The sequence below is a fragment of the Anthonomus grandis genome, chromosome 8 (assembly GCF_022605725.1).
Source record: "Anthonomus grandis grandis chromosome 8, icAntGran1.3, whole genome shotgun sequence".
Classification (NCBI taxonomy): domain Eukaryota; kingdom Metazoa; phylum Arthropoda; class Insecta; order Coleoptera; family Curculionidae; genus Anthonomus; species Anthonomus grandis.
Genome location: NC_065553.1, coordinates 6,713,382 through 6,736,341, shown reverse-complemented (window position 1 = coordinate 6,736,341; position 22,960 = coordinate 6,713,382). Strand labels below are relative to the sequence as shown.

The following is a 22,960-nucleotide window of genomic DNA, read 5'->3' as shown; positions in this document are numbered from 1 at the left end:
GCAACCATGCTTAACTTTTATTTATTTATTTTACTGTTAAAAATTGATTTTGTTATGCTGTCAAATTCAGATCAAGAGAAATTGGTATTTCGATCGCATTTAAATTGAATTTTATAGCGGGTGCGGGTTACTAAAAGTTTAATTTTAACCCTTTTTATATAACGTAAGAATTTTATACAGAATATACAGGGGTGTCAATGTCATTTAATTTACTAAAAACAAATTAAAGATTAGATATGATTATAGAATTGATGGTGTTGTTCTTAAACGAGTTCAAGAAGTTAAGGATCTGAGTGTTATATAACACTTAAACTCACCCAACATATAAACAATTTAGGTCTAAACTCTAATCAAATGTTAGAATTTGTTAATTGACAGGTAAAAATACTAAAATCTTCTAAATCATATATTTTATTATATGACGCATTTGTTTATAGTAAGCTTAATTTTGGGCGTGTGGTTTGGAGTCCTTTTTATTCAGTTTATAAAAATAGATTGGAAGGTGTACAGATTAAATTCTTAAAATGCATATCTTATAATGATAATGTTAACATTGTCTTCAATGACTTAAATCTGCTACGCAATCATTTCGGTATACTTACTCTAGAAAATAGAAGATTTCCTTTTTCTTCACAAACTATTAAATAATAAAATTGATTGCCCTAATTTAATCCAATATCTAACAATCAATATTCTACCACGCCAATTAAGGTATAGCAACCTTTTCCATTTATTTACCTTTTAGAAACACCAATAGCTATCAGTCATCTCCTTTATGCAGACGAGATTTTCAAATTCTTGCTATGCAAAGATAAACATACATTTGTTTTTTAATACTCAAAAGCATCTAAAAGTTATATTGAATAGGCATTTTTTTGTAAAGGGGGTTTTTGTACATTCATTTTAATTTTCTCATACGTATATAGTTTTTATGTGGCTTTGTAATATATCATTAAGTCACATTTTTTCTCTCTTTATTTTTTTTCTTTTTTTCTTTCTTTTATAGTAAATTATCATTATACTCTTGTAGTAAACGTCTTTATATTTAAGAAGATTTGGCGTCAATGTCATTCATTTTAGAGCAAATTTAATTGGTTTCATTTTTCTCGCCTGACCTCGATTTTATGCCTTATTAATTATTAATAAATTTCTATTTATTAATTTTCTCAGGTCATGTTTTTGGACTTGAAAAAATGAGATTTTTTTAAAATGCAGTGTGAAACATACATAATATTGGTTCAATTAAAAAAAAATACACTAAAAAAATAATATTGGTGCTTAAAAGGCTTAAGGGCTCATAAAAATGTCTAGGAGGTTATTAAAGTTATAACAAAAAAACTAATTGTTACCTACAACTTTAAAACGCTGTAACTCAAGAGTTTAGGACAGCTTTTTTTCTGAAAGTTACTTAAGGACTCGCCAATTTACGTATTAGAATCTTATTCTATATATGTATTTTATAAAAAGTACAAGGTGATCCTTTAAAATTGAGTTATTTTATCATTACATTTTAAACTATTGCGTATAAAGAAAACTTTATGAACTTTTTTCAAACTCATTGAGACGAACTCTTCTTTGATACCAAATTTGTTAAGTTACAAGCTCTTGCAAAAAGCCAGGAGGTTTTAATGTTTTGGTTATAATATATTTTTTTAATAATTTGCATGCAAAAGGGTTATGATGCAGCTTGATCTAATAATTGCATCTGAAAATAATCCCATCCTGAACTCATTGTCTCCAAATCTATGACGTTACAATAAAATATATAAACAGTCAATAATCCCAAAACCTATAACCTTCAACAGAATAGGGTCTCAATTTCTAAGTTAAAAACAATATAAATTGTTGATCATTTTAATTTGTCGTTCGTGTATGCCCAGTATATAAATTCCTGATTCTACTAAATTAATCCAAAAGCGCATTTTACGTTTAGCTGAAACAGAGAAAATCGGATTAGACGGTTCACCGTCAGAAGGTGCCCCAGGTTCCCCCACCTTAACTTTTAACAAATCAAAGGGCATCAAGAAAATATTTGGTAAAATGAAAAGATCGGGATCGGGCAACTTAGAAGATATTCCACCGGGTATTAGCGAGTTTCAAAGGGGAGGAGTGAGAGCCACTGCTGCCGCTAGGTTAGGATGGAGCGAACCACAACTTAGTCCGAAGTGAGTTCAGGTTAAGAAAAATCAATACCGCTAAATAAAATAATAACAAATTCTTGAATATTGTAAACTTTTATAGACCTGATAAGCCGTTCGAGGAGTGGGACACTGAAAATATCTGTGATTGGCTACAGGACCTCGGATTGGACCAATACATCCCTGAAGCAAAGCGTTGGGTGAAGAATGGTCAACAATTACAAGAGAGCACCATTTCCGAAATAGAAAAGGAGTTAAACATCAAAAATCCGTTGCATAGGAAAAAGTTACAGTTGGCGCTCATCGATACTTCGGAGAATTCGTCTAGCGATTTATTTCTTACGCAGGCTGGAAAGTTGGATACGGCGTGGGTGTTAAGGTAAGTCTAGGTATAGGATGTTGCCGACAAGTTAAACTCACCTTATATATTTCGAGAGTCGGTGTTTTTGGATTTACGGAGTGTCAACATATTTTTTCATTAATAACTTAAAACATTTTACAGCCAAATTCATTATTTGATTTATGTGGGTTTATGGTAGTGGGGATTTTAATCCTAATCTTAAATTGTTTTTCTATAACCTCTACGGAAGTCATCTAGAATCCATATTTATTGTTTTGTATTTTCATGCCTACATAAGAGTTATGAGCATTAGAAAAATGAACATCGTTTAAATCAAAAGTTAAATAGTGTCTCCCCCTATCAAAATAATAAATAGGCGTTAATAATTAAAAAACAGTTTAGCTTTTTTCAGATTTAGTTCAGTAAGAATTAGCAACAAGTAAATAAACTAAATTCATTTAATAACAAACAAAAATATGCAGTGGCACATAACAGTATACATTAAAACGAAAAAATGTTACACAGATATAAAAAAAAATGGGAAACTTAAGCGGTCCCTAGACTACCAATATTTCATTATGTGCAATATTATTGACTGTCTGTGGATAATATTGCGATATTGTGCAACATTTTGACCAGAACAAACTTGCTTTGATATTTATTGAACATTCTGAAAAAAATTAGTTCTGTGTCAAGCGTTTATGGGAGTGCGGCTCGTAAAATTTATTTTGGAGTGTATAAAAGTTACAAAAATTTGCCAGCCCTGTGGAATGTGAAGTCTAAGGATTATAGTAATTGACAAAAGAAAAATGAGCCGTTTTCAACATTCAATAAATGTTTATGTGTGTACCTATCTCGTTTTTTATACTACTCCTCCATCCACCTACAATTTTTCTTTTTCTTTTTCTGGAGGCATAAAGCCAGAGTCGGTAGTCAAAAGGTAAACTTCAACCAGAAGTTGCATAGTTAAATTCTGCAATGTGGCGCAAATTTCAATATTATGGCGCACTAATTATTATTGTGCAATAACATTGATAGTCTAGGGGCCGCTTTAGAATTACGGAGTTTAGTTAATTAAAACTCTTTACAGCAAAATTCATTATTTCATTTCTGCGGGTTATGGTAGTGAGGATTTTAATCCTAATTTGAATTTGTCTATAACTTCTACGGAAGTCACCTAGAATCATGAGACTAGAAAATCACAAAGTTATGTACATTGAAACAATTTTTTTTTGTTAAAAACATAAAGATCACAAAAAAATTCACAGATATAAAAAAAAATGGTAGATTAAAGTAGAAAAGGAAATACGCATAGACAATATTAACGCATTTGAGGAACTGACTAGAATTTTACAAAATACAAATATGCTGTGCGCAAAAACAGTATGCAGAAAAACAAATGAGGAAACAAGGCAGTAAAAAACAGTGAATGTGGTTTGTATCAGAAAAACAACAAATAAAATATAAAAAATTATTGGGGTAGCATTTATAATAAAGATTAGGATATTGCAGAGCCAATAAATCAAAATGGTTCAAGTATTGGCCATAAATTCGCAAACAACAAACAGTAAGATAGTAAAAGGCATGAAAAATCATTGTGCCTCTAGACTTGAGAGAATAACTAAAAAAGACTTAGAAAAACTGCTTAAAATCATTGGATCGTAGTTTGAACAAATAATGTCCTAACTAGTGGCCAATTTCCAAAAAAAAAATAAAGTTGTCAGAAATAGTGACTATTTTAAAAAAAAGTTAACCAGACAATGTTAACAACTATTGACTTTTAGTAAAATCTTGGAAAAGGTAATAAAAGCTAAAATGAGGAGTTCATAGATAACACCTTCAAATTTATCAAGTCAGTACGGATTTCAAAAGAAAAGCAGCACTTTGGAAGCAACGGTAGATCTACTAAATTACTTAACCACTGAAACAGATAAAAACAGATATATTGGCATTATAACAGTACAAATCATTTGATATAGTGGATATTAATTTGTTATTAAAAAAAATTAAGAAAATGGGATTTTGAGGTGTATTTTACATGTTTTGGGCCTAAGCATTTAGGAATAAAAGTCAAATACTTTAAATATTGTAATGACACAGTGCTAGTCTTTTCGGGAGCTAAAACGGAAGTTGAGGAAACAATAAATAGTGAGGTAAAAAGTATTATGATTGAATGTGTAATAATCTTTTACTCACATTGTAAACACTTGCCTGGAAACTGGTTATTTTCCTAGATCATGGCGCGAATCTATAGTCTGCCCAGTTTCCAAAGTTCCTAATTTCAAAAATGTTCAAGAACTACGGCCCATAAGTCTCTTGCCTCTTCTCACGCACTGTCTAGATAGAATAACGCAAAATCGCTTGCAGCGTATTCAAAAACACATGTTGTCGTTTTATTAATAATCCTAGGAAATACGACCATGTATCTCAAGCTTAATGGCTAAAAATTGTGAATATATTTAAGTTGTATTTATTAGTATTTTTATATCGCCTATTTAAAACACGCACACCTGTGTCTTTGTGTGAAAAGATGATTTACAGAACTGAGGTTATGGCATTGAAAGTATAATATAAGGTATAATATACTTTCAATGCCACGTCTTTCTACTACATCAATGTTTGAACGTTCTTTCACCTATCAAGCTGTCATTCTATTTAATCGTTTCAGGCCAAATTTTCATTTTACCATTTATTTTTATCGAAGATTCTATAAAGATCTATTCTTGGAACAGCAATGATTGGTTGTTCTCGGTTAATTTATTTAATTGTTAGTTAGCTGATGGAACATATGTTTTACTTTAAAGTAGTAATAATTTTAGTTTTTTTATTTATTTTTTTTTAACTGGATAGGTTAAGAGATAAAGAGTAGCTTTTAGCTAATCTTCGCCTGTTCAGGCAAATAATGTAATTTGCAGGGTTTGTTAAATAAAAACGATTTATTATTATTATTATTATTATTATAAATATCGAGAAGACAATTCATATGTTTATAATAGAAGTTGGTAACAAATAAATCGTATAATAATAAATGGCTCAGGTTTGAAAAAAGTAAACCAATTCAAATATCTTGTACTTGTCATACAGAAAATTTAAAATGGAGTGTATAGTAAAGCCGTGGATAGCAATATAAAAAAATCGCACCAATATTGGGTGCAATAAGAAGGTGCAATTATATTTCAAATAAAAACATATGATTTATAATAACCATACATTTTCATTAGTTTGTATATATTTTGCATTATATTATGAAAAAGAATGCGAAAGCCAGGAATAACACTCAACTCTTTTCTTGTAACACAATAGTAACTTTCTTTCACAATAATCAAAAGTGTTGCTACATAGAACTTAGTTTTTCATTTTCTTCTTATTTAGATGGCTAGATGACGCAGGTCTTCCTCAACACAAAGAAAATTTCCTGATAAATCGTGTAGATGGCAGAGTTTTACACCGACTGACCGTGGACGATTTGGCACTGCTCCACGTGACATCACTATTACACGTAGCTAGTATTAAGCGAGGTATACAAGTGTTAAGGGAAAACAATTATGAACCGGGGTGCTTGCAGCGGAGATCGTTACCTGACGACCCCGAAAAATCCACTCCTCAACAGATATCTTTGTGGACGACGCATAGGTAAGTTTTTTGATGTGATTGTTTGTGCCTTTCGTACAAGCCCTTACCTATACCGGGTGGCACGTAACAGGCTCTCAACTTTTTGGGTTTTAAATTCTTTTTTTTTTTTAATGTTGGATATACAGTGGTGGTCAACTAATTAAAAACAGTGTGAATAAATTAATAAAAATCATAAATCTTTTGTAAATAAAATTGTTTATTCTTAAATTTCTCGCCCATTGTCGTAACTAACATTTACCTTTAATATTACCATAAATTTAGTGGATTTGTCTTCACATATATACTTTTAAAAAAAAGTTAATTTTTTATACAAATATTGAATTGGACAACTAATTAGAAACCAAAGAATTATCAATTTAAAAAAACAAAATAAAAACTCTAAACCCTAAATAAATCAATATTTTGTAGCAAATCCCTTATTTTCAATGACAGCTCTACATCTCCTGGGCATTGACTCCACCAGATGTTGACATCTCGCTAGTGGTATCGATTTCCATGCCTGCTCTGCTTCTTCCGCCAGGTCTTTAAGGTTTTTAATATTTTTATGTTCTAAAAGTTTTTTCAGGTCTCTCCAAGGATTTTCAATGGGATTGAGATCCGGACTACATGAGGGCCAATCAAGTACATCAACATGGTTATCGTCAAACCATTTTTTTACAGACTTAGCCGTGTGCTTGGGATCATTGTCTTGTTGCAAAACCCAAGACACCGGCAAAGTTTCATCAGCAAACGGCAACATGTGGTTCTCCATAATATCTTTATATTTTTCTTGGTCAAGAATACCGTCAATTTTCACTAATGGACCAACACCACGCCACGAAAAACATCCCCATAATTTTATATTTCCACCTCCATGTTTGACTGTGCTGGTTGTATACTTCGGATTGTTTTCCGCACCCCTTGGTCTTTTCAGAAATATTCTACCATCACTACCAATGCGATTTATTTTTGTCTCTTCAGACCATAATACTTTTTTCCACTCTTTTATGGTCCAATTAATATGGGCCTTAGCGAATTTTAATCTAGCCTGGCGATTTTTCTTTAGCAGTGGTTTCTTGCGGGATACTCGTCCAAATAGGTTGGCCTCATTAATATATTCGTGATGATATCGCGATAGCTGGAGAAAGTTCTTCTTTAATCTGGTTGGAGGTTAAAAATGGATTCATTTTAGCCATTCGAACAATAGTTTCATCAGTTCGTTGGCTGGTTTTTTTAGATCCTCTCTTGCGTGGAATATTTTCGTACGTTTTATGTTCTTTTATGTGTTTGAGTGCATAGAAAACCATTTTTTTTGAATATTTTAGTATTTCAGCTATTTTACTATAAGTCCAACCTCTTTCCCTTAGCGTAAAAATTATTTTACGCATTGACGGATCACAATTTTTTTTCTACCCATTTTAAACTGTGGAAGACACAAGACAAGGCTTGTAGATACAAAAAACACAAATTGTTACCAGTACAAAGGTATGAAATGAACTATACGCGCGTTTATTTTCGTCGTTTCTAAGTAGATGGCCAACTGTGTTGAATGTCTGTGTTGGCCAACTGTATAGAATGTCTATAAATAAATTATATATTGCTGTTGTGATTAACAATCAAAATTTTACAACAAGTTGGTTTTAATTTATTTTAAAGAACTGAAACATTGAATAAAGTATTTTTTTTTAAATCGTTTCTAATTAATTGGCCACCACTGTATATAAAAGCCATGATTCTTAACAGGAAGTAACGAGTACTTTCTTATTTTTTACGGAACCGTGTATATTTTTGTACACCATTTGTTGCACATTAAAATTATCTTTTCAGTGACATATCACAACTTTGCATTTAGTTGACAAGTGTGACAAGTGACAGTTAAAAGCTTCTATTTCTTTAGATATCACTGTAACAACTAAGATAGGAACTGAAACACTCTATGTCGGTACGAAAACGTCAATTTGTTTCAAAATTCATTTACATGTTTTCTGTTATATTATAACTTTGGACAAATATAGTGCTCTCTTCAGACCTGGCGTGTACACATACATACGTACTTATAAAAAGTATAATGAAACTGAAAATTTTATATTGATACCTTATTTTAAACTGCACTAGGATAATAATTAATAAATGTTCTAACATAAACACAAAAAGCAAAACAAATAAACTAAGCTATAGAAACAATAACAGTAATATAAATAAAATTAAAATACACGTTTTTCTCACAGCAAATGTTCACCACTATTATCCCTACATATTTGTGCCCTTCGTATTATAGCTTCCATCATATTTTCTAACTGTTCTAAAATTACCGCAGTTATACTATTATTTTAGAGAAAATGTAAATATCTTTGTCAATTCAATACATCCTCAAATATAATAAGACCAATCATTTTTTCTTTCAAGTACACATAACCACATATCGTTCTTGAAAACCTCTTCCTCTCATAATTCTGAAATTTCCTTGCTACCAATATTGCGTATTATTCCGATTAAATAATGTCAGGTTTCAGAATATTGATGCGTCAGAATGGAAATTATTGTTTCCAATAAAATGATCAAAAAACCAATTACAATCATTTAAGCGTCTTACATGATCGTTTTCCTATAATGGTTGGTGTATTTGATATTTCTAGGGTTTGAATTTATACTTTCTTAAAATGTGGCAGCTGTGTCATGGTTCACTTCAATTCTATTCTATATTATATATATCGTTTATTTAGTCAAAAAAAAACTAATACAAGTTATAAAACGCGGTTACTTAATAAATACCATATTACAAAAACTTTATACTTTCTATTGTTTTGATTTCTATTGGCAACACATTGTATTTATTTAGACTATTAAAAAATAATGTCTCATAATAATCTTGAGCACGTTCTTGGGAAACTCTTATTAAAATAAAAATTATTTCTCGATCGCGTGTTATGATCATGTATTTCGACAAGGAATGTTACTTTACTAAACAGATACTGCAGAGCATGACCAATATTAATCCTATGGACAAATATCAGCCTATTGAGTAGAAGATACTCTCTGACTGGTAACCGTTTTAAAGCTGTAACATGTCTTTCATTGGAGTCATTCTTGGTTTACCTAGTATTATGCCCTATTTCGCAACTTTTGAATTCGGGACAACTCATTTTGTTATAATAAAAATAACACACAAAAGCAATAATTAAAGTGAGAAAGTTATGACGCAGTTATTTGTGTCAAGACTTTCGTTTCTCGTTCTTTGATAATAAACCGATTTCAGGTGGCTTGTGAACTTAATATATAATTTAAATTTAAAACTCTTAAATGTCAAAAAATGTCTTCTGTGGTTGGAACCTTAGGTATGACACCTTAATCACAAAACAGTTTTACCACTAATCAAAACTCGTTTTATTCTCAACACATGTTTCGCTGACGATGATAGCATATTCGTGCGTAACTCATGTCCACTGCAGTTTTAATCTTCTCCCGAAGATGCTAACTATTAGCTAAAATATTAAAATAAAGAATTTTGGTTAATGGTAAAACTGTTTTGTGATTTGTGTTTGTGAATGACTCTAATAGTTTAGTAGTACAAATTTCGCCATGTCGAAAAGGCGCTTTACCAACATAACTCAACATAATTTATTACCCAACCCACCATACGAAAACCCTTAAAATCAGGTCATACGCTTGCGAATTTAGAAACGCGAATTGTGGGTAATGCTTCTATTGGCTGATTTAGATATAGATATGATATGATGATATTTTTGATATATTTTCAGAAAGTAATTTTTGAAAATAAACTAAACGATTTCCAAGCTTATAAACTAGGCTTTAAAAATAAAATGAGAAATATAGCCATTTTTTAGACGATAATTTTAAATTATTTTATAAGTTAAAATGTGATAACAGAGTACAGCTAAATGCATTTTATGTATATTAAATAAAACATTTCACTTTCTATTCTAGTTTTTAAAATATCTAAATAAAAAGAAATAGAAAACATTATTTGCAAAAAAAATTACAATCAAGTATAAAAAGTTAATGGTTTTTCACAACAAAAAAAAAGGTAATTAAATATATGCATATCCACAATTTCTAAATACCAGCACACTTAGCTAAAACAATCGCTAACTCAGGGTCTATATAGCCATATAAATGATTTACATTAAAATTACTTTTAATGTGCTGCAGTCAGGAACCTTGGTAACAATGTAAATAGCATCCAAATTTTATTTTAGAAAATGTTGAACTGCTTGATTCTTGACTTTGTAATAACGCAGATTTTCACCCGATCCTCTAAGATGAGAACTTCAAACTCTTGCATTACGTAACTTGCCTTGCATTGGTTATTTTTACAGAGAATTTAGCTTATACTTAGTAATTTGCCTATACTAAAGAATTGTTTATTAATTTTAGAGTTATGGAATGGCTAAGAGCGGTAGATCTTGCAGAATACGCGCCCAATTTACGAGGAGCAGGAGTTCACGGGGGTCTAATGGTATTAGAACCTAAGTTCACTGCTGATCTGTTAGCATCACTATTATCAATACCCCCTGGAAAAACATTGCTTAGAAGACATCTAAACACGCACTTTAAAGAGCTACTGGGCAAAGATATCATACAGGAAAAGCGAGAGTTGGAGACTACCATGGGATATATACCATTAACGCCTAGTTCAAAGTTAAAAGTATGTTCGTTATGACTAGGAAGCTGGTTTTTTTTTTAATAATTATTTTTAGGTTGCCAAAAAATCTCAGTTTTCGTTGAAAAGAAAAAAGAGTAAAGGAGAGGCTGATTATGGAGATCTAGTTTGTCCGCTGAATGCAGAAAAACAGTCAGGTGATCTGAGTAATTCCGCTCCTAACACGGGTGTAAGTTACTAACTACTTTGTCTAACCCTTAAAAAAAATCAGGTGATGGTTACAATTTTAATTTGGAAATTATTGTTTCATGCCTCAAGATCCCAGAGATATTGATCATTCATTGTTGATTGAGTTCTTTGATTCTATGTCGGGGTAAATAATGAACGCACTAACACAAATATTAATAGGCCAGTTTGATTGTTTGTTGCGAAGCATTATAACGCTTATTGCTGTTTCGTTTATGTGTTTTACTAAGCAAACACTTTTTTGTTGTAGATTTTTATTTCTACAAACATGTTATAAATTAGATCGTTTTTCTTTATTTCGTAGTCTTTTGTAGGCTAGAATATTTTAGATCTAGCTGCAGTAGCTACAGACCAAAAAAATAGTTTAGATTATGGAATTGTTTCATATAGAACTATTATTTGCAATTAATGTTAATGCATTGTAATTTGCCCGGCACTGCATAGGTTTTCTTTGAATTTTAAATGGTAGATTTCTTTTTGGGATAAATGAAGTAGTAAAAATATACTGTTTTAGCCGCAATATATATTATTGACTTAAAAATAAGCAATAAATTAAAATATATGCAGTGAATTAGGTTGTAAAGTATTAGAAATGTTGATTATTATTCACCATTCATCATCAGCAAGTATTTTATAGAAATTCATGGCTGGTTAAAAACACGTGTGTAAGCAGTTGTAATAAATTGTGTTAGCATTAAAAACGTTTCATTTTCGCAAATATCTAATAGAGCAATGTGTTAAACTGAAATAGAAAATTGCATATTCAAAAGGTATTCGGTTTTCACAAAATTTAATTTAATTTTCAAATTCGAAATAAATAGAATAAAATAAAACGAGAAATAATTTTAAAAATAAGGAATGGTTAAAAATTATTGATCAGACTTTTTATTGCCCTCAATTGTTTTCAATTTTATATTATTATTAGAGCAATATTGATTAAATTGATTATATTTGCATTCTGAAGCGTGTTTATTAAAATGCTGGGATCAAAAAATATTTGTCCTTTTAATGGCTTGACTTGCTAACTGATTTTAGTAAAGTAAGGAGGGTTATGATGTGGCAATAAAGTGTAATAATTATTATTTAAAGGTAACTATTTTGTTAACAGTTACAAGAATATACAGGAATTATACATAAAATATGTCTAGAATTTTCCGGAGAATCCGAAAATATACTCCTGCATTTTTTCCTTATATCAATACTTAAAACATTTACTTTTTTTGTAAGGTACTCTTTATGGACAACAATACAATAAAAGTAAAACATTTTAAAGAAGCAAAAGTCTTGCTGTTATGTATTACTTATTAATAGGTAGTTTACATTTTAAGTAAAAATTAAGTATTTTTTTAGATTTTATTACATATTTTACATGATTAAGAGTTAAAAATAGAGTCAACAAAATATTGAGTAGCTATACAAAATCTTACTTGATAATTATTATCCCCTTATTAACATACATGTTATGCTGTTCTTCTCTGCTTAACTTAGTTTTTAATCTCTGTTTAAATTTAAAATACCCTTTAGCACTATCTGATTACTAAGAAATATTTATTTTAAAATATCAGTAGCTTCAACTTTTTGTCCAACAAAATATTGAAAAATATATATAACAGACAATGTTTTACTTAATGAGAAATATTTTAATATAAGAGATAATTTCTGCTATTAATGTCATATGTAAATTAATATTTTATCCATTTTTTAATACAATTCATTTTGTTTGTAAGTCCAATTATTACGCTAATTGGTAAAATATTAAAGTAATCCACAGACGAATTTATCGAGATTAAAAGAGACTAGGTATTTTGTATACTTGGAAAATATTAAAATATTCAATATCTATTAATAAATTAGTAAATGTTAAATAATTATAAAGTCATAGTCATGACAAATATTCTGTAAAAAATTTGTGAAATATCACTGGATATCTACACAAGGAACTTCTTTAGCTCTCGTTTTAGATACCATATTGGCACACGTTGTATATTAAAAGACCATGTTTTTAAATTTTGCAAATAGTAATCAGAAAATAAATAATAAGAACAGAGCCAACCTTTAAACCAGACAAGAATTTTCTGTTCCCTACCAATACCAAAAAGTATACTTACTCACAAATCATTTATATAAGAGGGAAGGAAAATATTTAATCATCTTCCTGAGAATATTAAATGTGCTGTCTCTGTCGGACAATTTAGAGGCAAATTATAAACTCTTTTGTTGGCAGAATCTTTATATGCCATAGAATTTTTGATAAAAGATTTTGATAAAAGGTTTTCTAATTGAGTACTTAACAATTGTATTTTAATCATATGCTTGTACTTGAATCTTTTTTCTTTTTAATTTAAATAGTGTTATTGTACTTTACCAAATTTTAAATTAGTAAAGTGTGTCTTAAATGTTTTGTATCTAATTTTGCCTATACAACTTCTACATGTTTTAATTTAGTTTAATTTCGGGTATAATTACAAATAGTTAGATTATTACGATTTAGTCATTAGCCTGCTTTTGTTGATGGAAAACTTTGTATTTCTTAGCAATAAAGTATATTCTTATCTTATCTTAAACTACTGAATTTTGAATTTATATCATTTTCGACGAAAAAGGTTGGAATTGAATTTAGGGCGCTGAATATGTGACAAGCTTTTCCTTAAACTCAAAATTTTATTAAACCGTTTTTACTAAAAAAAACTTTAAGATGAACGCGGTTTAAAGTTTTTATTTAAGGATTTTAAATTAAGACCACAAATGAAAGGTAACTCAAAAATTTGTTTTTATTTGAATTTATGGTTTATATTTATTATTAAAACTTTTACTGTTTATTGCAATTTTCATACTAATTTATTGAATTAATAAATCATAGTCCGAACTATTTCTTACTACTATACACTAAAATCTTGCAAACAGTTTTTAAAAAACAAATAGTTTTTCCGAAGTCTATATTAATAATAAAAATAGGATGATCCCAATGCAAAATAATTGTTTAAATAGAAGGAATAAAGCGTTACGTAAAAAAGCAAAATTAATGTACTTGTTTGACACTATTCTGAATGGGAAGGAGCTGCAGCGAACATAAATAAAAACACATGGAAACAATTTTTTTTCAATTCTTAAAGATTTGCCATATTTTTTAAGTTTAACTTTTCAGTTTGGAGCACCGTGACTATTGTCGACACTGTTATTCTGAACTTGGCATCCTCACATTTCCATTCTCATCATATTCATCTTGCAATGTTTGACTTTTATAAAAAATAATCTACCATCATATTTAACACACAGTAATGTACATCAGTATTCAACTCGAAACAATCTGAATATTTTGTCGGAATTTCGCAGGCTTGGGAGAATCCGCGGAGGAACTGTTTATCATGGGATTTGTTTCTATAATGTGTTACCATTGCAGGTTAGGGAACTTAATGAACAAGCTTTTATTAAAAAAATTAAAAACTATTTATTAAAAAAGTCTTTTTATTCATTTGAAGAGTACCTAAGTAACAATTTTAATGACCTAATTTAACTGTTTTATAAATATTGTGTGTCTATTATAAGTATTTTTAAATTGAGTGTCTGTAGATTTTAATTATATATAAATTTTAGAATCTTACTGTATATGTGCGTATATAATTTTTATTTATTAATTTTAAGTCTAAATCATGAAATTGCATTTTATATATTACCGTTTATATTGACTTATAAAAACACTATGTGTAATATTACGAATAATAAAATTAAATTAAATTTAATTTTTCACCATTTATTCGCTACTTAAAGGTTATGTATGTATTTATGACACTGAAATTTGCCAATTGAATTAACAGCTAAGGCATGTCTAAAAGTTTTTCGTTAAATTAAATTTTGTGAAAACACAACTCTACAAAGATACAAAACAATCTGGTTTTAATCAATTTTTTCTTAATTATGTAGATGATGAGGATGGGAAGCCACGAGGAAGAGGATGTCTGTCTTCGCGCTGAGAAAACGGTCGCGTCCCGTTCACTTCCGGCGTCGGTCCGGAACTCACCGGTCACTCTTAGGCACGTCTAAATACCGAGAGACAGAAAGAGATTTATAATAATAATAATTATTATTGCGACAGTACAATTTTAGTACCGTTAGATTTATTATTGTGATTAATGTTTTATTAAGAGAATGAATTGGATAAGTTTTGATCGAATTAGGTTTGAAAATCGCATTACTTTACGTGCGATGTGTTACGTTCCAACAAGCAATTACAATATGCTACCTTGCAAAAAAATTTTACGAAATATGTCAAGCAAGGATAAATGAAACCAATGCTTAGGTTTTTCCCGATTCGCAATTACCGTATTTTTATATGTAAAACCCGTTTAAACCCCATCTCATTGAAAACCAGATCGAACTAGATTAAACTGGTTTTAACTGATGACATAATTTTGACAGAAACGCGTACAGGTTACTTAACAATTAGTAACTGTTTTTAGTCTTTATATTTTATAATTCTTTTAAAGTTTTAAATATATTAGATAATCCTATTTCAAGAACTAGTTTTCATACAATCGGTTTTTTACGGTAACATATATATTTTATTTTTATGGTAATTCAAAAATTTTATTCCAAGACTATTTAGAAGCTTTATGTATAGAATTAAAGACATGTCAGATTAAACATTTAATGGTAAATTTGTACTTTCAAAAGGTAGCATGATGTAATTACTTTACTCAAAATTTATTGTTCCATATAATTATACAAGAAAAGTTAACCCAAAACCCTAGTATTATTACAATACAAGTATTTTAACCTATAGTCTTCCCCGAATTTGTAATTTTACGGAATGTCGTTTGCCTTAGTAAAAATGTGAATTGAATTTTTCTGAGTTTTATAATATATCATTGTTGTTGATCTGTAAGGAATAATGAACCCGTAATGAACTTCATTTAAAACATAATATTTATTGTATATTTAGGAAAAGGAAGCCATTAATTTCTGATGAAGCTTCTTACACAAGCTCAAATTACAATATTTTTTGAAACCCATCCTAAAGACAATATATCCTTAACATTAACTAATAATTATAATATAATAATAAACTTGACATATTCTTCTTGTTCGGAAAATATGTTAGATAGAAAATATGAACATCTCAAACAATAATTCGTAATGAACGACTGGTAAAAAGTGTGCCAAAAAAATTGCACAATAAATTTTTGTATAAAACGGTTGAATTTTTTAAGAGCTGGTTTATTCTTACATAAAGTAACTAAACGTTACCAGGTATCTTAGATTTTAGACACTTTTACAAACTGACCAAATAAACGATGTTAAACTATTTGACCATATCACGTAGGTCTTAAAGTTATGATAAAATTGTAAGTAGGTTAAGATTTAATGATTATCTGTGTTTTATGTTTTTTTTTCATTTTGACAAAATCATTAGCAGCTGTTAGGTTTAATTAATTCTCACCTTTTATAAAGACCACCGAAAAGTGCATTTGTATTGTAGAATTTATATAATTATGGTATTATTTATCTTTTGTAATTGTTTGACCTATAAATATTTTATTATAATATATCGAGACATATAAAATAAATTTTAAGGAGAATAACTTGGTTTCTATTGTAGGCCATATTCCATTATATTAAAAACGCACATACTTACATACACTTATATTTGACTAGTAATAAATACATGTTGTAGGATTAAATGCACTAAAAGGCTAAAAATCACCCTAATAAACTTATCCCAAAGCTGTTCTTTGCCGACGATATGTGTCTTGTAACATTCTCAGGTTCTCTTCTAATGAAGCCACTTCTTCGTATCTCTGTGCTTTTCTCGCCTGGTCAATGTAGTTTCTAACTATTCTCATTTGCTCTTTTAAAGGGTTATCATCCTCATCTGAAAGAAAACGTACGTGAGTACCAAACTTAAGGGTAAGTTCCGTAACTTAACCGGTTGTGCCGGTTACCGTTCCATAACTATACAATTTCTGAAATTCGGTTAGATTATGAAACGCGGTTCCTGAAAAATTGTTTGCAAATGTCAACCGAAACGACCTATAATTTTTTCGATACCTTCGGTTTTTCCTACGGATGTCGTGGATAAAACGTATTTATTCTGAGTTTAATCTACGACAACCGGAAATCCTGTATTTGTACCTTATGTTACGAAGTTTTGGTTTGATTTTTTCTTGGTTTTTTCCTGTTTATGAAATTTGATCATTTGATTGTTTCATTCAGTTCATTGCATTCAATTTGCTTGACTGCAATTTAAATCCAGCATTGAATAATGGAGGTATGTATTTATATTTTTTTTTTAAAAGGTACAAACCCTCGTTTTTTAAAAAAGCACGCACATTTCTTCATCATCCCTACTATAGGCTTTCATCACTGCTTAAAAGCAGGAGCTTATCAAATATACCAACAGCATTTATGGGTATTATAAATAATAATAGGTACCTATAACACAAAAATGGAATTTGTAACCTAATATTAACAAACGAAAACAAGATTAACGACCAATAAGAAACCAGAGCGTTCCATTTCAAACCGATATTTTCAGGAACCGTGAAAATACCGCGTCTAACCAACGATTCACCAAGGTTAGGTTACGGAACTTACCCTAAGTGACCGGTACTGTAACGAAGTTTTTTTCGCATGTCTGTTTCTGTATTTCTCTTTTTGCAGGTCTGTCATATACATAGTTTAATAACATAACAGACCTGTATTTATTAGCCTTTTTAACAAAATTGCGATTTGTGTTTGAAAGTAATATCTATAAAAGAAAAGATTCGAAAAGTTCTACTAAATTAGACCTAAGAGGAACGTAAAATACACCAATGATAAATTTTTCATCTGCCAATTTCTAAACTAACAAAAAGTTGTTCCATTACATATATCATAAGGGCACATATTGACAGCAAAACGAAACTCTATTTTTTAATCATTAGTGTCAATCTAATATTTTAAGGCCATTTTATGTTTGTCTTAAGGCTAACAACAACATACATATGGTAAGGTCAACTAAATATTCAATAAATTTACCCTGTGAAGGTGGTTCAATGTTTGCTGGTGCAGGAGACCATCCAGTAGTCACAGCAACTGTTTGAATTTTAGGCTGCCTACTAGATCTTATATCGCTCTCTTCCCTAAAACTCATTGCAAGTTTTTCCCTGATATTTTCAATATCTTCTGAACTTGGAGGCTGTGGGAGTGTTAATAAAAAATCCTGCAAAAATAGCATTTTAAAGTAAACTAAATAAGGAGATAAAGTAGGTAAACCTTAATGTAATTTGATGTAGACTTTCTAATATTGTTTTGAACTAAAACAGCTTTGGGCATCTCGGGATCAACTGGCTCAGAAGCGATCTTTTTACTCAAAGTGTCAATTATTTGAGCTTTTTCCGCTATGGTGGACCTTAATGATTGCAAATCTTGTAACAGAAATGTGGTTTCGCCTGAGGTTAGTGAATCATACATCTAAAATTTAATGTATGTTTCCTGTTTTATAAAAAAAAATCACGTTAGTGTACCTTATTATATAAATCCACAAATGATTGAACTTGCTTCCTATTTTTTTCCAGTAAAGAATAAAGCTGCCAAATGGTCGGTTTTAACATTTGGTTTATCTGAACCCTCTGCCGAGACTCCAACATTTTTAAGCAATGATCGCAAATTCGTAAAGTGTCAGTCTCTTTACCGGAATAGTCTTTGTCGCTTGTATTGTTTATGGGAGCCACAATTCTATCTAAACATACCACATTTTTATATAAAAAAAGGTTATTTATACATAGGCACTTACAAGCTTGATCATATGGCAAAAAATAGGAGCAATTTTTACACATAATACTGCCACAGAGACGACAATGGTGTTGTCTCCTCGCAATGTTGAAACTTGCGGCACAAGAGGGACATCTGGTGACTGAGCTTCCGTCTAGCCATTCAACTAATTCCTAGGAAATTAATATTGTTAGGATTGATATTACTTATAGTGGTACGTAAAGGGTTTTTGGATCGACAAAAACAAATTTTGAGAAATCTATTTTTTATTGTTTTGGATGTTAAGGCCTAAATTAGAAACAGATTTTATATAAAATGTATTTAAAATTGGTCTTAATAAGAAGCTAAAAAAAACACAATAAAAAGCAGGAACTATCCATGCTTACAATTGAATAAAAATAATTTAAATTTGAACAAAGAACATCAAGGATTTTTTTCCTTGTGATTTCCTGAGTGATTGGTTGCCTTGAAGTTCAAAAATTCTTCTTGCACTAGCACTTAAAAGTGCCGATTATTATGAAATTATTCATGGACTAGTTCACATCATAAAGAACATTTGCAAAGAATATTCTCCTGAATATCATGCTTTTTATTTAACAAGAATATTCAAACTAGTTTTTGAGATATTAGACTTTCAAGTGAGTGGTCACCTAGAAGATCAAAAATTAATCTTGGGCACTATCACTTGAAAGTGCAGATAATTTTGAAATTATTCCTTGGACTAGTTTTATATCTTAAAAAACATTTGCAAAAAATATTATGCTTTTTATTTAACAAGAATATTTGAACTAATTTTTGAGATATTGGAACACATCTCGTGAGAGTAACTTGAAGATCAAAAATCACATCTGCAAAGAATATTCTCCTAAATATCATACTTTTTATTTAATGAGAATATTCCAACTAGTTTTTTTGATATTGACATTTGGAGCTAAGCAAATCTTGACCTATATGACTAATTATTGATAACAGCATGGAAAGGGGAATGCAAGTTAATACAGAGTGAAAGGCGTCCAAATGGAAGCTGTACCATGTCCAATGCAGAGAGTTAGTACGCAGCAAATTGCTTAATAAAAAAAATTAGTCTCTTCATGTCTTCCTAGAACTAAAGGAAGCCAAATACAACATTATAGGAAATGCAGATGCTTCAGGATCTTTAACAATACAAGGTGGAAAAATTCCTCTGTTGAAAGAAGTTAAACAATTGGGAATAACTCTGGACTTTAAATTAAGCAGCCCTTAAGTTAATCAACATTTGGACAAAACAATCAAGTATTTATAAATCATCCCTATGATAGTTCGAGTCCAAGACAGAAATGGGGCTTATATATGAAAAATCAACTTGATTTGACAGGACAACAAAGAATGCAGACAATCTGTAATGATAAATTAAATGATGGCAGATCACATGATTCCCAAATTTAACTTTGGTCCACCCTTTGGAGCATATCTAAGTGAGCGACTGTATTTTTGGGGAAAAATCAAGGAAGAAGATATTCCATCCTTTATGGAATCTTGCATCTGTCATTGAAACAAAAATCTTCTGAATAGTTAAAGGTGTGATATAAAATAAGAGGTGGGTCTACAATAACAAACAGATCCTAATAGATTCTGACAGACAGGCAGTCCTGAAACAAGATATAATTCCCAAAATTACATTGAAGCTGTATATATGACTTGACAGGAATGTTTCTTCACATCTTAGTGTAATTCCTGGAACTTGGAAGTGAGGTTTTCAGAAAAGTTGGGTTGGCTTGGGTTTATAATTCCAGGTATGATTATATATTTTTGAAAAAAAAATATACTTGGATATTGCCTACTTCACCATTGGAATATTTCAGTAAAATTATACACATTTTAAGCATTTGCTCATAATTTTATTGAGATTTTAAGAAAAGTTGCCAAAGTAGATCTTTACCAAAAATTCCAATGAAGGAAAAGAAAAGAATGCCAATGAATGTCTTAAGTGCTTCACCTCTCCTTTTCCATTCTTTTCACACTTTCCAGACTTTTTCTAAATCTTATGAAAATATATTTAGCAGTACCTACCTGTTCCTGCTGTTTTCTATCAGGTCCAAACGTCCTTAAAAGTCTATCAAGCCGAATAATTAACCTATTAGTCTCAGCTGTTCTATGATCCAACTTCTCCCGCCTCAAATCCTTTAAATAATCAGTGTGGCTTCTAAAAGGTCCCACATCTTGAGGAGGGCTTGGTTCAAGGAAATACACTTCCCTGTTCTGTTCTTTGAATGTTTGCAAATCCTGATCCTCTAACTTCAGGATTCTCTTCTTCGCTTTGCCATAAATTTCTGAAATATATTTATTAGCATTATCAAAAAAAAAAAAAACGGTTTGTAGGGCGTTATAGCTGCCTTTAATTGATTTAAGGAGATCTTGTTCTTCAGAATGTTGGTCCTGGAAATGGGAAAGCAGATTGTTGGGGGTTCGGAAATCTTTTATGCATATGGGGCAGATGAATCCCTCTTTTATAGCGGCCCCGTCTGCCATAATTACAACCGTCTTAATTCGCTGTAATACACCAAAATTTAATTAATAATTTCTATTTACTTTTTTTGACCCTTAACATAACCCATAAGCTACCCACTCATTTGTCAAAATCAGCTGAGTCGTACGTACGATTTGTTAAGGCTAGCTTTTACTTGAAACGATTTGCGAATGTAACTGTTGCTATAAAGTGTTCGTTAGTGTTTTTTTTTTCAGTTTGCTTCATAATTCTAATAACCATTTATTCGACATTCGAGATAAAGGAGATGGTTATGGCTATTTCGAATTGCAACAGGGCAGTGATGAAACGCACATAAAGAAATCAATATCACAGGAAGAACAAGAACCTTTGAACATCTTGGGATCAAGGCCGAGATTGATGGTAGCATAATTATTGGACAGGAAATATAATGGATGGGAATAGCTTAAGATAAGTTTCAAATAATAGATGTTAAAATTAGTTGATAAAGGAATCAACTAAATTCAGTCAAAAAACCACAAGAAGACCCTTTGATATTGAACGAAGCAAGATCATGTTGTCTGCTTGTATAAGTGGTAAGATAACAGAAGTAAACAAGTTAGACAGTAGCTGAGACAACTTATAACTAACTATAGCTATATTTTTGACATTCTTTTTTTAAATTTCATTTAGTTCAGAACATAACTGCTTTACACCAACAGCCAAACAGAATAATGGAGTGTATCAATAGGACTTTTAGCGTTTTAGTGTTATTTGTTACTTATTATACCTTCATTTGTTTTGTTGGTTTATCTTAAATATATTCATACCAGCATAGGAGAAGAGCACTCCGGATAGGATAGTCACGGGAAGAGAACCCACATGTGACCTCCATTTCAATCATCTTGGAATGGCTTATATAAAACTTCCCATAAAAGGATTATGGGACCTCGCAGCAGTAAACGAGCCTAGTATAATCTACACTGATTCCGATTCCTATGCATAAATCAAGAACAGTTTTAAAGAAGCCATGGACAGTTGTATATTTGTCATGTATACATGTATATTGTACATATGCTAGTTATAGCCACCTTAGAGTTCCACTTAGACTTGGAGGCTCTCCTTAAATCAGCGCTAGTAGAAGAGCTGGATAAGACCAAAAAATCCAACTCCAGCAGCACAACTAAACCACCCTCCTTCTCGTCATGGTCCTACACAGGCGAGGCAGTCTGGATCACATGTGGTGATGACGCATCCCTGAGTTGACTTAAAGCAAAGGTAGTATCACTCAGTGGTGGACCTACTTATACCAACCATAGACTGCGTTGGTTTGCGGGGCAAAGTAAAGAGATAGTGTACCTTCCACCATGAGATCAAAACGGTATCAGTAAAGGGTCACGTTCTAGTCTTTGGAATGAGACAGGAAGATGCGGCAACCCTAAAAGCAAGATCTTTGAGGCTGCGCTATGGGTTCACCTCATTGAAAATGAAGTTTAAAACGGATGTTTCCCATTGTTCTGGCATCTGCAGCCGACCTAGCAGTCTTTGCTGTGACCCTACCCCACAATAGGAACTGGTAGCACGATCATCATCTTAAGATTCAAACTCATATCATGTCCAACTGGGGCAGCCACGACAACAATCTCAATGGTAAGTCCCTCTATGAATTTATTATAGGTAAATTTCTCGTTTAATTGTAATATTGGAACTTTACCAACCCTTCATTAACTCTCATAGTCAAACTGTAATAGATAATATGCACCCCACTTATATCAAACTAAATTGTTAAC

At 30.8% G+C, this 22,960-nt stretch overlaps 2 protein-coding genes across 10 annotated transcripts in view; one reads left to right on the top strand and one right to left on the bottom strand.

Annotated features, from left to right (window-relative positions):
* The window catches only part of LOC126739160 (liprin-beta-1), a 69,317-nt gene extending 52,781 nt beyond the window's left edge, over positions 1-16,536 (top strand). For 7 of the 8 annotated variants that reach the window (XM_050444710.1, XM_050444707.1, XM_050444709.1 and 4 more), the window contains 6 exons: positions 1,934-2,165; positions 2,242-2,517; positions 5,851-6,111; positions 10,486-10,756; positions 10,809-10,940; positions 14,879-16,536. In XM_050444710.1, coding sequence (XP_050300667.1) covers positions 1,934-2,165; positions 2,242-2,517; positions 5,851-6,111; positions 10,486-10,756; positions 10,809-10,940; positions 14,879-14,998 — 1,292 coding nt within the window. In that variant the 3' untranslated portion in view covers positions 14,999-16,536. The remainder of the gene's footprint in view (positions 1-1,933; positions 2,166-2,241; positions 2,518-5,850; positions 6,112-10,485; positions 10,757-10,808; positions 10,941-14,878) is intronic. The other variant, XM_050444713.1, reaches the window with a different exon arrangement.
* LOC126739162 (rabenosyn-5) lies at positions 14,860-21,325 on the bottom strand. 2 transcript variants are annotated; one of them, XM_050444716.1, is made up of 8 exons: positions 21,079-21,325; positions 20,756-21,015; positions 18,729-18,879; positions 18,460-18,674; positions 18,209-18,406; positions 17,972-18,155; positions 16,659-16,826; positions 14,860-14,994 (listed from the first exon to the last, which is right to left on the bottom strand). In XM_050444716.1, the coding sequence occupies exons 1-7, from the start codon at positions 21,212-21,214 to the stop codon at positions 16,669-16,671; spliced, it is 1,302 nt and encodes a 433-aa protein (XP_050300673.1). In that variant the 5' UTR covers positions 21,215-21,325; the 3' UTR covers positions 14,860-14,994; positions 16,659-16,668. The 2 variants fall into 2 exon arrangements, with proteins under 2 accessions (XP_050300673.1, XP_050300672.1); XM_050444715.1 differs by lacking the exon at positions 14,860-14,994 and having other exon boundaries at positions 16,590-16,826; positions 21,079-21,324.
* Positions 21,326-22,960: the final 1,635 nt, after the last annotated feature.